Below are 16,658 nucleotides of genomic sequence, written 5' to 3' on the forward strand. Positions count from 1 at the left end.
GTAAACCTATAGACGACACGGTCGTTGTTTTTAAATGGGGAGCAGCTGTTGGAGTATACATGGTTTCAGAAGCGGGGATCGGCGGACTATCAGATAAGGCCACGGAGCAGCTTCCCCGTCCCCGTGCCCGCTCCGCCTAATTACACCAACGCGCTGGAACGCTACCTACTGCGCAGATCTCAACCAAAGGGGCTCCGTTCTGCTACCTGAGATACGAATTTACTCCATATGAATCACTGACCCCTTCGCGTGCGACATATCTGTGACCTCCCGGCGGGGAAACGCCCAGAGACCCGCTCGACCCATTCCCCAACCTCCAAGCTCTCGACTTCTTCCCCATACAGCAACCCCGGGTATCAGACATGGGTCGATCAAGGCATAGCCTAGCACCATGGCTGACGTTTGCCTGCGTCGCATCCAGTGCCTGGGCCGCCAAAAGGCCATTCAACATCCACGACGACCTCCTGGCCTATCCGCAGGTAGCTTCCAGCCCCGAATATCGTCTTTGAAATAGCACTTGCGCTAACCAAATCATTGTCTGTAGTACCAAGTGGTTTTCCCCGACGAATATATCCTCGATTCAACAGCTGAAGAACTACTCCAAGCACAAGCCGATGCCGCAGACGACGCCTCCAGCTACGACCAGAACAACCCTCAGGTATACATCAATAAGGCGCACACGGGAGACGCAACACACGAGGCCGGAGACGGAAATTCCCCATCCTACGCCTACGAAGAAATGATAATGGATGACCGGCGCCTTCTCTGCCAAATTCCACACGTCACCCAGGACGACCTCAACACGACGGCAAACAACCAGACAAATGAGGCGGAGCAGCAGAAAGAATTAGCCCGCGCAACGGACCGAGGCCTTGAACTCCTACGCGAAATGGAGGGAAAATGCATGTACTACTTCTCTGGCTGGTGGTCATATTCATTCTGTTACCGGAAACAGATTAAGCAGTTTCACGCACTCGCTGCCGGCCGCAATGTTCCCCAGTATCCGCCAATGGAGGACCCCACAACGCATTCCTTCATTCTGGGCCAATTCCCGGCTCATATGAAGGAAAATAGCAGGGAAGAAGATCAGGAGCCACAGCAGCAACAACAGAGCTCACAAACGGAAGTGGCAGAGCTACATACTAAAGGTGGTTCGCGCTATCTCGTGCAACATCTACGGGGTGGCACGACGTGTGACTTGACAGGTCGTGATCGCAGGGTCGAAGTGCAGTTCCACTGCCATCCACAATCTACGGACCAGATTGGCTGGATCAAGGAGTTGACCACCTGTTCCTACCTGATGGTTATCTACACCCCACGTCTTTGCGATGATGTTGCTTTCCTGCCCCCACAACAAGACGAGATCCACGACATCGAATGCCGTGAGATTCTCATGCCTGAAGATGTACCTGATTGGGAAGCTATGAAAGACTGGTACCAGGCCGAACAGTTAGTGGATGCCGCCGCCGCAGTTGAACTGGAGAAAGTTCAGATTGTCGGCGGAATTGAGGTTGGCGGCCGTAGACTGGTGGGAATGGAAGGCAAAGTGATTGAGAAGGGCCGCGTGGCCTCAACCGCTGAAGAGCGGACAGAGGCTGTCGTTAAGCGCGAGAATGGCGAGGTCCGACTCGTGTCTAAGCAATTGTTGAAGAAGTACGAGCTTAACGAGGAGAAGCTCGAGGAGATGCAGAAACGTCTTGATAAACTTGCAGGTGGGAAAGACTGGACACTCGAAGTCGTCGTGGAAAATAATGGGGTGATCAAGTTCCAGGGTGTCGTTGCTGAGGATACTGACGACACCACTGATTCTCCCGATGGTCAACCGCTGAAGGACGAGAAAACACCCCACGCGGAAAATGTGCCGCTGAAAAAGTCTTCGGATAGCAACAAGGACTCGGGCGACGCACCACCGACAGAGAAACAATCCCCATCAGACAAGGAGACAGAGGAGACCGAGACGGAAGGCAGTGAGGAAATCTTCAAAGATGAACTATAAGGGCAATCTTGTACAGTAAATCGATTTATTGGCGTGTGTCTCTGTGTCTGAACAAATAAACGTCAACCTACGAGGGTTCAATATATGTCCTATCATGTCGTGTAGGACTCTAGTGTATATATAGAATTTTTTTTTTTTTGATTTTTTCAAAAATAGTAACCCATGTCCACGGGTGCCTTGTGGGTTTCCAGAAGAAAAGGTCGTGGCCAGGAACAGGAACGGCCGGTTAGCTTCATGCCCAAAGACGTCAGACGCCCCAGTTGCCGGCCGCCGAGTGGGGGCATCAGAGGGAAGACGGGAGGCTGGTGAAGATACAGGAGGTGGAGGTGGAAGGATTGCTGAAGGATTGCTGAGTGCAGTGCAGTGTTGTAGGTATGAGGAATGGGAGAGTAGTAGTGTTGTTACTGCTAATTTATATTGTAATCGATACTAACTCCGTTAGTACTGTTACTGCTAACTCGACTGGATGCAGCCATACGTAAGGAACGTGACCAACGACCAACGAACTCCTATCGGCCCACCTTCCCATCCTCCCTAATTCCAATCCCATTCAACTTCACTTTACAACTCTCCTCGACTTTGGTGCTTTCTGGGTGTCACCTCCCCCTACTATTCCCTCCAACTCCCCCCTCCTCGTCTTCCCCCTCGCCCCCCTTGCCCGCCTTGCCCGCCCTCCGTGCCAAGGCTGACCCCGTCACCCACGCGGCCTCTCCGACCAACACCGCATCCCGCATCCTCCACCACTTAAGTCCAATTCAGCCCCCTCAATCGCTGCTCTCCCCGCTGCCCCAGGATATCGATTCGTCGTGAATTACAGTTGAACGCTCGGAAACCGCGGCGTTCTGCCTCACGATGGGTTTCCTCGGCGTCTACTCGGCTGTGTTTGATTACCAGCCTCAGGGAGAAGGCGAATTGGAGATTCGCGAAGGCGATTTGCTCTACGTCTTGGAAAAGAGCGCCGAAGACGCCTGGTGGAAGGCCAAGAAGAAGGCAGATCCCGAGGATGACGACGAGCCGGAAGGTCTCAGTCCCAAACAACTACGTTGAAGAGGTGAGCATCCCCAGAGCATGCGTGACCTGCAAGGAGAATACACCCACTGGTGCCTGTCAGGACTCTTCGTGTGCAAGGCAATCGGCACCCCACAGGTTCTAGCCACGGCGTGTGCGCGATGGCGTTGGATCTCGAGGAATTGAACCATGCTGACTCTACTATCATCTCGACAGGCGCAACCCACATACAATGCTAAAGCTCTCTACGACTATACGCGGCAAACGGACGAAGAGGTTTCCTTTTCCGAAGATGCCGAACTATTGGTCTACGACACATCAGATCCAGACTGGACTTTGGTAGGGGTCAACGCGGAGTTTGGATTCGCGCCCTCAAACTACATTGAGCTCATTGAGGAGATTGCATCCCACGGCGGCGCTGCAGCCGCAGCTCCCCCTCCTCCGCCTGCCGAACCCAAGGCGCCTTCTCTTCCGCAGCGACCAACCGCTCCCCAGGAGGAGGAATATCAAGCGTCGCCTGCGCCGTCTCCTGTGCACAACCCCGCCGCCGCCGCGATTGCGGACATTATTCATAAGCAACATGCGCCTGCTGCCACCTATTCGGAACCCGCGCGCGAGGAATGTCCGCCTCCCCAGCTTCCTACTCGACCTTCGCATGACCAGGATCGCGAAGCACCCCGGCCGAGCCTGCCGCAGCGTCCGCCATCAGAACAACTACAGTTTTCCACGCCAATGGAACCTTACTCGCCCGAGCCCGAACCGTCTCGTCCACCCCGCCCTCTGGTGGCATCTCCCCCAATGCGAGACATGCGAGACAAGACGCACGTCAAGGAATCCCCCCCCCTTACAACCGAGCGGGTGAATTGACACCGAAGTCGCCCTCGGGTTACAAGATGTACAATATCAATGAGATGGTTGAGGTTATGGGCAAGCGAAAGAAGATGCCTACGACAATAGGCATCAATATGGTGACGGGAATCATCTTCATTTCCCCCGAGGGTGATGATAATCAGCAAGAGTGGACAGCCGAAAAGCTGACCCATTACTCTATCGAAGGCAAGCATGTCTTTGTTGACCTGGTCCGACCTAGCAAGAGTATTGATTTCCACGCTGGTGCCAAAGATACCGCTTCGGAGATTGTGGCCGCGCTTGGTGAAATCGCTGGAGCCTATAAGGCCGAGGGTCTTCGAGAAGTCCTTGCTGCCGGAAAGGGAGGCGGTGGCAAGAAGAAGGGCCAGATCTTATACGATTTTATGGCACAAGGCGAGGATGAGGTTACGGTGGCTGTGGGCGATGAAGTTGTTGTCATCGATGACACCAAGTCTGAGGAATGGTGGATGGTGAAACGACTGAAGAATGGAAAGGAGGGCGTGGTTCCCAGTAGCTACGTTGAAGTGACCGGATTTGTGACCCAAGATACCCCTGTGTTGGTAGACTCATCAGGCCTGTCCTCTGTGGAAAAGAACCGCCTGGAGGAGTCTCGGTTGGTCAAGGCAGTGATGGGCAAAACAAGAACCGACTCTATGGACTCATCCGAGGTAAGCATCGCCGTACAACTACTTGCAGTACCCCGACATATGCCTGTTTCTATGCTAACACAAGTTTTTGTTTACAGAAACAGCATCGCAAGCGTGACAGTAAATCCAGCTCCAAGTCAAGTAAGCATCGTTTTCTTATATGTCTACAAAACATGGACCAAAATCTAACCCTGTACCACAGAGCCTGATTCAAACAAAGTGAGAAAATGGACAGACCGGACCAAGGCCTTTACCGTTGAAGCGCAGTTCATTGGTCTGCAGGATGGAAAGATCCATCTCCATAAGACCAATGGAATCAAGATTGCGGTTCCAGTCGCCAAGATGTCCGTTGAGGATCTGGAGTATGTGGAGAAGGCTGCTGGTGTCTCTTTGGACGAGGACAAGCCCTTGTCCAGTATTCGGGCTCGAGCCACCTCCGACCCCAAGGGTGCCGCAGGTGCCTCTGTGCAACGGCCAGAATATGACTGGTTCGACTTCTTCCTGAAGTCCGGCGTTGGCCCACATCAGTGTGAACGTTATGCCCAGAATTTCCTCAAGGATTCCATGGATGAGTCTGTTCTGCCCGATATCAGTCCCGAGACCCTTCGCTCTTTGGGATTGAAGGAGGGTGATATTTTGCGGGTCATGCGTCACCTAGACGCCACGCTCGGACGCACTGGTTCCAAATCCTCCAAACTTCGCAATGTCAGCTTCGGTGGTGAGGAGGTCATTGGCAATGGTGATGAAGGCGGTCTTTTTGCTGGCCCTGGTGGCATGTTGCGTAACAACACTCGCAAAGGACGTCCAGCACCCACTCTACAGGCCGGCGATGTCGTGGACCCCAAGGCATTTGAGCAAGCGGATGGGTCGAAGCCGAAGGAGAAAGAACGCGCTGCCAGCCCCCCCAACTCCCGTAGCTCCCTCAGCTCCGGAGAAGCCCGTCCAACGTGGATTTGATGACGATGCCTGGGAAGTGAAACAACCCAAGCAATCCACAACATCGGCCCCTGCTGCCCGGGTTGCATCTCCCACAGCCGCGCCTGCTCCAGTCCAGAAGCAGGTGACTGGGGCGATGGCGGATTTGACTTTGCTTCAAGCTCCTCTACAGCCTACGCCCGCACCTGCACCTGCACCAACTGTTTCTATCCCTGCTATTCAGCCCCAGCAAACTGCCGTTCAGAGCCCACCTCCACAGCAGCCACAAGCAACAGGTGCTACCCCCGACTTATTTGCTCAGGTCGCACAACTTGGACAACAGGCTAGAGCGCGCCCACACGCTCCTCAGAACATGAACCAGAACTCGCTTCTTCCTCCCCCCTCCCCCTCCCCAACGCCCGCTCTCGGCGCCTCAAAACTTCTCGCAACAGCAGAATTCTTTTGGCCCTCCTCCTTTGCAGGCTCAACTTACGGGTATTCCCCAGGCCGGTCAATTAGTCGGTCCACCAGGTCAGAACTTCCAGCCCCAGATGCCCCAGATGCCCCAGCAAACTGGCTTCATGGGCCAGGGTCAGGGTCAGTTCCAGAATGGATTGATGCCCCAGCCAACGGGATTCACACCCCAATCTCAATTCGGAATTCAGCAGCAGCAACAGCAGCAGCCCTACGGCAATGGCCAGCCTGGCTTCCAAGGTGTCGCTCCTCAGCCCACAGGCTTTGGTGGATTCGCGCAACCCCAGCAGCCTATGCAGACCGGCATCAACTCTGTGCTTCCCCCTGCTCTGCAGCCTCACCCAACTGGCATGAATGGGTTTGGTAATGCCAACAACTATAACCAAACCCCACCTCCAGTGCCTCCTATTCCTCAGCAACCAACGGCGGCGCCTCTGTCAGCTCAGCCCACCGGACCTCCTCCTTCAATCAGGTTCGGTGTGAAGCCAGATGCACCACCTCCCAGACTTGCTCCTCAACCGACGGGGCTCAGGGCGAACCTTTCGCAAGCCACGCCCAACAACCCTTTCGGCTTTTAACAAGACCAAGAGCCCTTTTGCATCCCCAGCACTTCCCTGGCTATATAATCCCGTCCCGTTTGACCAGTGACATTCATCCTCCTTTGTCCTTTGCCGCGAAGCGAATCTAGCCGCTGGAGGTCAGGTTCAAATCAGAATTTCGACATATCCTGCTTGTCTTTTCGGTTCCCTCGCCGAGCCTTACTCAGAAATTTGACTCGCGTACATAATCATGGCCCCGCACCACCCCATTCCATTCCCCTTGAATCCATCATAACGCAGCACGTATCATTGCACGCCATGACATGACTCTGGCATCCACAAGAAAGCCTTACGCATTATCGAGCGCCATTGTCGATCTCACGTGCCCCAAGAGCCTTTCTTGACTCATTTACTCTCACGTCCTGCATTTCCTTATCCTGTTTCTTTGCCTTTTCCTTTCCCTTTCCCTTTCTCTTTCTCTGATGTAATTTTGTCGATGGTGATGTGATGTGATGCTTACTATTACTGTTAAATGCCCTCGTTACTTTTCGCCCATCTCCTTGTGTTCCTCAAACGGCCTCGAACCGAATTCCCATTTCTATCCTACCTCCAGCAGTCCAGCTTCTACTTTGTTCCTCCATGCCTAGACGGAAAAGCGATGCGATGCGATGCAGTGTGATGCCCGAGTGCTTTGCGGGCTTCTTATCTGTCACATAAGACCTTCCAGGGGCTGGGTTGGATGCTTTCAAGTTCCATCCCTCTCGAACATACAGCGTAACTTAGCTTCAACTTTATCAAGTCTGAAATATTAGGGAGCATTGCCTACTCTATTGTAGTATGTATGTTCAGTCGTACTAGTAGGTTTGTATTGAATTTGAGAGCAGCCAAATCTTCGAACTGGAAGCCAATAAGTAGCTTAGTATTAAGATAATCCATTATCTGATTTTAATTATAAATGCCCACGCCCAGTATGTATTATTTATTCTTCTCTTCCGAGTCTTCTTGACCGTCAAGTTCGTACCGCGTCTCATGCTCGGTAGGTAACTCAGCCACCATATGAGCATGGTCCATCTCATGCGGGAGATCCTGGCCATGTAGCTCCTCCGGCTGCATAGGTTGAGTTGAGTCAGCCTCAGCATGAGTTGTTTCTTGATGTTGTTTTCTTCGCCTCCTCATGAATATGAACAGTGCCATTGCGAGCAATGACACACCAGCAATAACACCAACGACTATTCCCGCTATCGCACCCCGGAAATTGCAGAGGTTGACGAATTACCGCTCGTGGCGTCTGACGTAGTATTGTCCGAGGAAGTTGAAGTTGAAGTTGAAGATGCCAAACTCCGAACATAGTTGACATTCCATCCTGTGATGGCAAACGCACCGACAGTCGAGCGAGACGTCATAGTAGTTGTGAAAATATGGTAGAGGGAGCTTGCTGTTGGGGAGGCGTAGGTGAGGATTTGGCCAGAGCTGACAGCCATCACACAATTGCCGGCTTTTCCTCCTAAAGGGTTATTGATTAAAGAATATGATCTATTTGAAATTGAGAATTAGTCAGTAGACTTGAATAATGGAGTGGCAAGAAAAGGTTCTTACGGAGGGCAACACTCGGCTATAGTGCTAGAGGAGGATCTGGTTACAGTTGCGACGGTGCTCCAACCTGATGGACAGGTAAAGGGTCCCATACTAATACCAGTCTCGCCTGGCGCAACCGACATACCGCTCTTTTCTGACTGCGCGAACCATTGCGATACGATGGACGGGTTGCAGTCATAAAATGCATCAGCCTTCTCACCATACGAAGGGTCCCAACCCATCAAGTGAGCACTGTTGGGATAATTCACAAATAAATCGCTGCAAGTTGGATTCGCTGTGAATGCCGATGTTAGAGGGACAAAAGATGTGATACCACCTGCTGTGCCTGTTCGCTCAGGTATTGTCGTGGCTGCAATTGTGGTCAAAGACGCGTCCGACATGATGAGACTGGAAGATTGTTAAATCCATTTAATGCAGGCTGCATTAACGGGTACTTGGGTTTTATTAAGGCTTGGCTGTCGAGAGGATCTACATAGGGTTCGCCTAAATTGTAAAAGAGCCATGGACCCCTAGGGTGTTATTGGGATGGTAAATTACTCCGTAGTTATTCCCGTAGTTACCCTGTTTTGTGGCTTCGTTTGGGGGCTCAACAGGAGCCCCAGTCCAGCCCCGCTCGGGGCACGGCTCCCTTTTGGTTCTAACCTATCAAAGTCGTAGATAACCTCGTATTCCAGGACTTAGTGCAGGGCTAAGCCTCTCTACGGAATATAGCAGCCAATAATATAACACTTTACAGGGAGCGGAGGTGGGCCCGCAGCGCCCTCCTATACACCCGTCGATTAATGCCGTAGCTCCGTTAGACCGGTGAAATTCTATGTACACGATTAGGGGAATCAGAGGAGGGGCTGATAGTTGGACCACCCATTTTGCTAAATACGGGTCCTTCCTAATTCAGATTAGTATGTATCCCTATACAAATTTGGATATACAGTGATACAACTAGACTTTGCAACCCCCTATTGCCTACTATCATTGATTACTTTTGAATAAAAGACTAGTAGTGGCCACCTAAGATATAATAAATTGGCCAATCTATTCCATATTAGGTAGCTACTAGTCTGCTATTCAAAGGCGGAGACTCAGACAGTCAATAAGATATTGTAACTTTGACTATGCTACTGTATGACAGAGGTATCTCTAAATTTGTATTGGAAATACATACTAATTTAGATTTAGAAGGACCCTGGCCTATCAGATCAGAGAGCCGCTTAGAGCAATCACGTAAAAATCACTGATGCGCTCCGAGCGCTCTAAGACATGCTCAGATCTACTCAGTGAGCAAAATCGGTGCTCACTGGGCACTAAAACGGAAAGGGAAAGTAGGTACCGTGCCGTGGTTGACAGGGTGCCAGGAGTCGAGTAGTTGCAATCAATTTAAATAGTAAGAAGATCATGCGAAGACAAGCTTTCGGAAAGCTTTCGGAGACACCCTAAATAACACTATTTTTAGGTATATTTCCAGATCATCCACACAATCAAATAAAAGTCTATCTTAAGCTATGCCTCCGCAATAAAACTAAGAATGAGACTAGAGCCAATGATAAGATCTTGTTCAGGTTTGAAACCGACAAATACTATCATTTCATAATGTTTCATCAAGAAAACATTCTTTGCTTTTTTGTGTCATAAAAAGCGTAGATCTTTTCAATTGTCGTAGCCAGCATACAAAGCTCCTCCCCTTCGCTTTTCCACCTCGAAAGAGGTCAAGCAGCAATGACCTGGTTGTCCATTGTCTTCATGTGATCCCTTGGGACTAATTATCGATACTTTTCTATTCAATTATTATTTTCTAATAAATTTAGTACTAATCAAAGAGAATAACCTCATCCATCGCATCTTTTGTCTCTCGCCAGGTTATTATTACTAAAACGAGAAGAAAAGCCAAGACCTTTCTAATCAAATGTATCGGTTTACAAGGTGCCCCTGAGGCAAATTTAGTATGAGTCCTAGGGGCAAGGTAAGCGCCAAGTATATGGTTAAATGGCTATATGACCCAAGAAGGTTCTTCATCTCATCTAGGGTGGTCCCCGACTACACGCTAATCCTCATTTGATTACCCCGGAATAACCCCGCGCACTCACTCGTTCGCTCGTATGGGACTAACCTATTTGTGTATCGGTACTAAAATTCAACGCCGAGTGAGTCATCTTTGGTATGGCAATAAATTCGAGTCCAGCAGTTAGTATACAAACCCCCATCATCGAACCTTTTCAAACTGATTGTCTACCAGTATTCTCATGGTCCTTTGTACAACCGGTATCAACTTGAACTTGAACTCTAAGCCAAACAGCCTGAGCTCCCTCACGCAAAAATGTCCTCCAACACCAACACCATCGACGCTGGCAAGGATAACCATGCCATCAAAGAAAACATCAGAAAAGCCTACAACAACATCGCCGACGCTCTATCTAGAATGGACAGCACCAACCCACAAAGTCCGCCTCTCGCATCTAAACACCCTCCTCAAAGCCCTGGATGATTCCACCCCCGCATCCACAGCAGAAGGAGATAATGCAGAGCCCCAAAAGAAAAAGAACATACTAGAATTAGGCTGCGGCGCCGGCGTCCCATGCACACAAGTCCTAGCATCGCGTGCAGACCTACAAATTACCGCAAACGACATCTCAGACTCACAAATCGCGCTCGCTAAAACCCGACTCCCCTCCGAGTCTGTGACTCTCATACAGGGTGACATGATGGCGCTAGAGTTCGACAATGCCCATTTCGACGCCGTGTTGGCTATGTACTCAATAATCCACCTCCCGCGCGAGGAGCAGAAGGAAATTCTGCAGAAGATTGCGGGATGGTTGAAGCCCGGTGGACGGTTTTTGGCTAATTTTTCCGAGGCTGGATTTGAGGGGGCGGAGCATCAGTCTTGGTTGGGCGGGAGTGAGGGTTCGATGTATTGGAGTGGGTGGGGGAAGGATGAGATTAGGAAGATTTTGAATGATGTCGGGTTTCAGATTGAGGTTGATGAGGTTGTTGTTGATGTTGAGGTTGATGTTGATACTGGGGTGGGTAAGGACGTGTCGTTTCATTGGATACAGGCGAGAAAGATTTAGATAAATCCAGATGTAGAGGGTCAATTTGCCTCTTTGAATAAAAAGTATATAGAAAATTGTGCGGAATTTTTTGGGGCGTTGTGTCTGTTTGGTTACTTACTGGTCAGTTTGGAGACTCTTTTCAAAACCCACTACTTCGTTGAGCGTTTAGAGCAAGATTCCGTCACAAGCGGCGACACGATGGCTTTATTTACTTCGACGCCCCGAAGGAATGATAGATTTATATGATACTCGAGTAGAGATATAAGATTCAACATTTGTTCATCATCCACTAGACAAGCCAGGGTTATTTCGCCCAGACAATCTAACCAAAAAAGACGGAACAGATATACACCAAAAAAGATTCATCAAGTCATGGACCACCCACTTTATAAAGGTATCATATAATGAACAAAGACCCCACCGAAAAGATATGACGCCAATGCACCCCGCTTCCAATTCAACATAAAGACCAAACCAAGGTATAGGTTCAAAAGGCTCAAAATCAGGAATCATCCCAGATCCCAAACACCGGGAGGTCCTCAGCCATGTATAGCAAGCCGCTCTCAGGGAACATGACATCTGAGAGAGGCGAGGGACCGGAGGCCGGAAGCTGACCGGTAGGGACGGTACCGCCGGGCGAACAGCCAACGGGAATTCCCGACGTCGTGAGGGCAGAGATGGCAGCGTCGTACGATAAAGCCGATGGGTCTGCCCCGTTGTAAAGTGCGTCCCACATTTCGTCACCTGGGGGGCTGGGTGCCAGGGAAAGGGTGTTGTGCGGCGAGGAATGAGGTAGGGGTACTGACAGCGGGTTTATTAGACGAGGAAGGAGATGGGGCGGCGGATGAACGATGGGGTTCAGAAAGACGGTTGGACGTGGGAATATCACGAGCAGAGCCCGGGTCGGTGCTGTTTACTTGGCCGAAGAGCTGATCGACTTGTTTGCTTCGATGATCCATCCATTGCCGGTTGCGTCGTTGGATATACTCCGCGACGGCAGAGCGGAGATATTTGACGATTTGATAGAAGCGGCATGCGTGAGGGTCATGCGGGACAAAGACTCCTAGGAACCGCTCTGCCTTGCCCATGCCTTCTTCCAGGGGTAGTAGGTTATCGTAATCTGCGAAAAACGCGGCACCCAGAACGACGGCCGAATTGAATACCGAGTTAATCAAGAATGGGAGGCGTTTTGGGAGGGAGGAGAATCGGCCGAGATCCTCTATGACATCGAGGCCGCGTAGAGCGGAATAGACGCAGGCATCTGAGAATAAGGAGATGCGGGAGCTGCCGTTCTTTGAATCGGATGATGAGGACGGATCGGATTTGTTCTTCACGTATTGTGCCACGCGGTAGACGAGAAACGGCCGTGTCAGGAGAATGATGGACCAGTAATAAGACCCGAAAACGTGCGCCCCCGCCAAGCTTTCTTCCATGCTTTTGTGATCGAGTCGTTCGGTTTGCATCTTGAGAACGTCGGGCAGAGTGCGCACCCACGCGCGGTGTTGGTTTGAAATCGATTCAGCAACGCTAATGGAGATGACTTGCTTCATATAGACGTCTGTTAGGATCCGCTCGAAAATGCGACAAAGCGAAATGACTGCAACTGAGAGTTGTTGCTCTGGAGTCGAATTCCGCTGCGAATCTCCGGATTCAACAGCGTCATCACGGATATCGTAGTCATAATCTGAAGTCGCTGGAGGACGCCCTAAAGAGGCACTGAGGAATAAGTCCATCATTCGGAGACTCTTCCAGACTCGTTCTCTGGCCCTTCTTTCCCGTCCGCAAAACAGCGCGTTTGCATCTTTGCGGTGAATCCCGACAGCATATGCAGCACGAAGCGCAATTCCAAGATTCATGAATGCGCCATTGCGCCTACATGCTCCAAGCATATACATCGAAACCAATATGTAGGACTGAATGGTGTGAATGCTGGGGGTTTCCTGGAAAGCCGAAAATGCCAGTTGCCGGCCACTACCGAAGAATTGCTCGGCTCTATCTTGGTGTATACTTGAAACTTGCGCTCCAATGGCGAGGACGAGGTAGAATATTGAGCTCACGGTATCTTCATCGCCCGTCGGGTTTCCTACCCAGTTGGCTAACCGAGGGTGGAATTCTTCCAAGTCGAACAGATCGAGGAGAGGGTTGGTAGCGAGTACAAATTGTCGGGCGAGTTGTTGAGCGTCTTCGTTGCTAGGTGGCTGTACAAGAGCACTGGGCTGGGTGCTTGGGTTATTCTGAAAGGCCTCGAGCATGGAATGCCTGGAGTTATCTTCGGTAAATTCACATCGACCAATTGATGAAGATACCACCCGACGAACACTTTGCAAGAACGACAGACTGGCCGAATCGCCAATATACATGAATTTGCCTTGTCCGTCGCGTAAAAGGCGTGCAACTTTCGGTACGGGCGCCGTCCCTTCCTTCTCGACACGGACCTGGTGTTCTAAGTTCATTCCTCGATCCTCAAGGGAATTCAACAGTCGATCCATCGCCGTCTCGCGTTGCGGTGAGGGTATTATGCGTTCGCTGAGTAGCATGGTCGAATCTTTGGCTTCAGGCTTGAGCAGCCGGGCGGGGCGATCCGAGAAATGACATTCCGATTCCTTCTTTCGTTGAACACAAATCGTGCAGGGGTGTTCGCCGTTGCATTTCTGCTTGCGACGCTTGCAACTATCGCAAGCTCGGCGACAGCGGAGGCGCGCCCCTGGAGCTGTACTTGCCCGAGGCATGGCCGCTTGCGCCGCTGAGGCTCGTTCGGTCAATGAGTCGCCTGAAAAATCCGTGTGTCGTAGGTCATCGATGCGGGGGAAGTTTGTATCCTGAGGGAACTTCTCGAGGATAATCTTGCGGGGCTGCGTCGCGCGGCGTGGCGGAGGAGCGGAGCGGGCGGGAATGCTGCTCTCCCCGGACTCTGAAATATGACTAAGCAAGTCCCGCCGGATTAACTAGGATTTCCAATTCTATACTCCGTACTCTTAACTTAAACCTTGACTCATGACGAACGAAATGATATTTCTCATAAATATCCCAAATTAAATACATTACTCCTTTTCACTCTGGCCGGAATGAAACAACCTTACCCCAGGTATCCGCAGTTCCCCAAATGCCAGATCGCAGGCAGGTCAACTGCACAATCTGGCTATGATCGACGAATACATTGACATCGATCCCAAACTCTCGAACATACCAGTTGAATACCTTGGGATCTGCAGCTTCAAACATGACACGCTCAGGAGGCAGCTCCTTCATGATCTTCGAGACCACATCTGTTCTCCATGAGTTCACATTCTCCGTGATTCCCTCCGACTCGATCATCAACCGCTTCACTCCGTTGTCGAGGAACTTTCGCCCCAAGTTCAACAGCTTCCCTGGATCCGAAGTCCCAATTGCTTCCAGTCCCGATGCTGGAGTGTCCCCACCGGCACCGAACTGAATGCCCAATTCCGGCTTTGCCTCTAGCTTGTACGAGTGCACTTTATCAACGAGTCGAAGCCAGTCATCCTCAGGGATCGACAGAAAGCCCGAGGAGAGTTCGACAACATCGAAGCTAGAAAATTGCCATATGTAAGCTCCTTTTCTCTCTTAGAGGTCTGCGCTTGCAAGGATGCAACTTACCCCAGATCCTTGCATTTGGTCAAGTAGCGGTCAAACACCGTGTCTGCGTCGGGGTGCGTGAGGAGATGCTCGGCCCAGCCGCCCTATCAACCACCACCGTCAGTCGAATTTAGACTCCAAGACACGCATTATATGCAGTGGCAGTATTGGTATTGTAGCATACCGTAGAGACGTAAACATCGTGTTCATGGGCAAGGTCGATTAATTCGCGTAGGGGTTTCTCCTCGAACAGAGAAAAGGAACCTAATTACGATCAATCAAAACTGTGAATCGAATCAGGTATCCTTAGTCCCGAAACCCACCTCCAGCAAACTTCAGCCCGTCAACATGGTTTCCCATTCTATGAAAGTAAGGTCAATTATGAAAACTCTGCAAGGGAAGACTGCAGGCTGACCAATGGACTCACGTTTCGAGTACATCTGCAAGATAACGTTTGCCCATTGCCTGCTCGCATGAGCTTAGTCCATTTGATTACTGACTCTGAGAAGTGTTCATACCGAGTAGTATGGGCCACGGATCTCCGTAACGCCCTTGCTTCGAGGCTTAACGGGTCTCGGATTCGATCTCGCAAAGCCGAAGCCATTCTGTTTGTCCTGGAGGAGTGTCAATCCTTGTGCTGGGGGTGTTCTAGACAGGCCCCTGGCTTGAGTGGAAGCTGCTGCCATCTTGGTCATGTGGGTAGTAGGCATGCGGCTCATCAGTCGGGTGGTTGCCACGAGAGAGTTTGTACCAGTCATTGTCTGGGGTTTTGCTTTTCAAGGTTGATGTGTGGTTGGGAGGGCTTGATAGAAGGATCAGGATCAAGAAATTGTGTATACAGTACATAGACTTGAAGGGATGGTTGGAATTATTTTGATTGTTTGTACAAGAACTTCAAGAGCCTGAAAGAAACAAAATTTGAACCTATTGCTAGCTATCTCTTCTTCTGGTGTGAGGGTTGACGTAAAATATACCTCACTTTTGCAGAGAAGCTTAAATGAGGCGGCCGTTCAGATGACATCAGCCATCCATATATAGTATAGTATATATAGTAGGGTACAGTTGTGCCCACCGATAGATAGTAACCTCTTTGACATGCATCGGATCTCTTTCAAGCCACCGAGAGTGGAATGTTTATTTTATTGTTATTTCAATAAAAATTGTGAGCTCGGCCGTCGTCGCCGAAACAGTCCCACTTTGGAGGCCGGACCAGGGCGGAGATAAGATTCCTAGCGTAATGATATGGCCCCGCCACAATGACTTAGGAATGAATAACTTGAACTACTAACATAGAACCACGTATATGTACTGTGAGTGCCATACGGTAAGTACCGGGTTATACAGCTCCAACCTTGATAGATATATTGAGAACATCATTATGCGACTGAAGCGTTTGTAGTAAAGGATCATGTGTACCCAAGGTCGTCGGAATACGGAGGATACTATCGTGTGTTGAATCCGTCGGCGTGTTCAACTTCCGATGCCGACGGGCGATCAGGATTCCGCTGACAAACTCGGCGCTGGCCGAGAGGAAGATCGGGGGATAGGGCTGTGATTGGTGGGTCCGAATATACATCGGTCGACATAATTATATAATTCTATTCATAATTCAGTTGATCTGTGTACAGTATATGGTATGTAGTAGTGTATGCACTTGTATTTTATACACTGGGCCGCCTTATGAGGATGTGGTCTGTCAAGGGTCCACACTATGTAACTATGTACCTGTATCTGGGTAAAAGTGAACCATGGCGCCTAGTTATTTCCCTCTTGGCGACTAGAATCGTTCGGCCTCTTAAGAGTGTCGGAACCCTGGGAAGTATTCTGTATACTCACTTTCAGGTACAGGTACCAGGTCATGTATCGTATGTATCCACAAGCATTCGCAGGCAGCAATCCCTAGTCATATGCCACGCTGTACTCGTACATATACATGTGTCAGATAACTACTGCATGCTGTCACCCCCGCTTTGTA

The 16,658-nt window shown here is 50.4% G+C and overlaps 6 protein-coding genes across 6 annotated transcripts; 4 read left to right on the top strand and 2 right to left on the bottom strand.

Annotated features, from left to right (window-relative positions):
• Positions 1-362: 362 nt before the first annotated feature.
• Positions 363-1,996, top strand: N7481_011277 (PRKCSH domain-containing protein; the record flags this gene model as incomplete). The annotated part of the gene is made up of 2 exons (XM_057270496.1): positions 363-479; positions 545-1,996. 2 exons carry the CDS (start codon positions 363-365, stop codon positions 1,994-1,996), a joined length of 1,569 nt encoding a protein of 522 aa, XP_057117670.1.
• An 852-nt stretch (positions 1,997-2,848) lies between these two features.
• On the top strand, positions 2,849-3,043 carry N7481_011278 (uncharacterized protein; the record flags this gene model as incomplete). The annotated part of the gene is made up of 1 exon (XM_057270497.1): positions 2,849-3,043. The coding sequence occupies one exon, from the start codon at positions 2,849-2,851 to the stop codon at positions 3,041-3,043; it is 195 nt and encodes a 64-aa protein (XP_057117671.1).
• A 150-nt stretch (positions 3,044-3,193) lies between these two features.
• N7481_011279 (uncharacterized protein) lies at positions 3,194-6,488 on the top strand (the record flags this gene model as incomplete). Its single annotated transcript, XM_057270498.1, has 6 exons — positions 3,194-3,829; positions 3,880-4,542; positions 4,620-4,662; positions 4,724-5,434; positions 5,496-5,758; positions 5,889-6,488. The coding sequence occupies 6 exons, from the start codon at positions 3,194-3,196 to the stop codon at positions 6,486-6,488; spliced, it is 2,916 nt and encodes a 971-aa protein (XP_057117672.1).
• A 936-nt stretch (positions 6,489-7,424) lies between these two features.
• N7481_011280 (uncharacterized protein) lies at positions 7,425-8,425 on the bottom strand (the record flags this gene model as incomplete). Its single annotated transcript, XM_057270499.1, has 3 exons — positions 7,425-7,556; positions 7,697-7,953; positions 8,170-8,425. The coding sequence occupies 3 exons, from the start codon at positions 8,423-8,425 to the stop codon at positions 7,425-7,427; spliced, it is 645 nt and encodes a 214-aa protein (XP_057117673.1).
• Positions 8,426-10,399: 1,974 nt separating this feature from the next.
• On the top strand, positions 10,400-11,107 carry N7481_011281 (class I SAM-dependent methyltransferase; the record flags this gene model as incomplete). Its single annotated transcript, XM_057270500.1, has 1 exon — positions 10,400-11,107. One exon carries the CDS (start codon positions 10,400-10,402, stop codon positions 11,105-11,107), a length of 708 nt encoding a protein of 235 aa, XP_057117674.1.
• Positions 11,108-11,591: 484 nt separating this feature from the next.
• On the bottom strand, positions 11,592-15,441 carry N7481_011282 (coma-domain-containing protein; the record flags this gene model as incomplete). Its single annotated transcript, XM_057270501.1, has 8 exons — positions 11,592-11,833; positions 11,892-14,000; positions 14,170-14,636; positions 14,705-14,787; positions 14,868-14,947; positions 15,007-15,044; positions 15,111-15,148; positions 15,202-15,441. 8 exons carry the CDS (start codon positions 15,439-15,441, stop codon positions 11,592-11,594), a joined length of 3,297 nt encoding a protein of 1,098 aa, XP_057117675.1.
• Between the last annotated feature and the right edge of the window lie 1,217 nt (positions 15,442-16,658).

This window comes from Penicillium waksmanii (assembly GCF_028829765.1).
Source record: "Penicillium waksmanii strain IBT 27052 chromosome Unknown utg000009l:1.0-4314994.0:1.0-4318279.0, whole genome shotgun sequence".
In the NCBI taxonomy this organism is placed as follows: domain Eukaryota; kingdom Fungi; phylum Ascomycota; class Eurotiomycetes; order Eurotiales; family Aspergillaceae; genus Penicillium; species Penicillium waksmanii.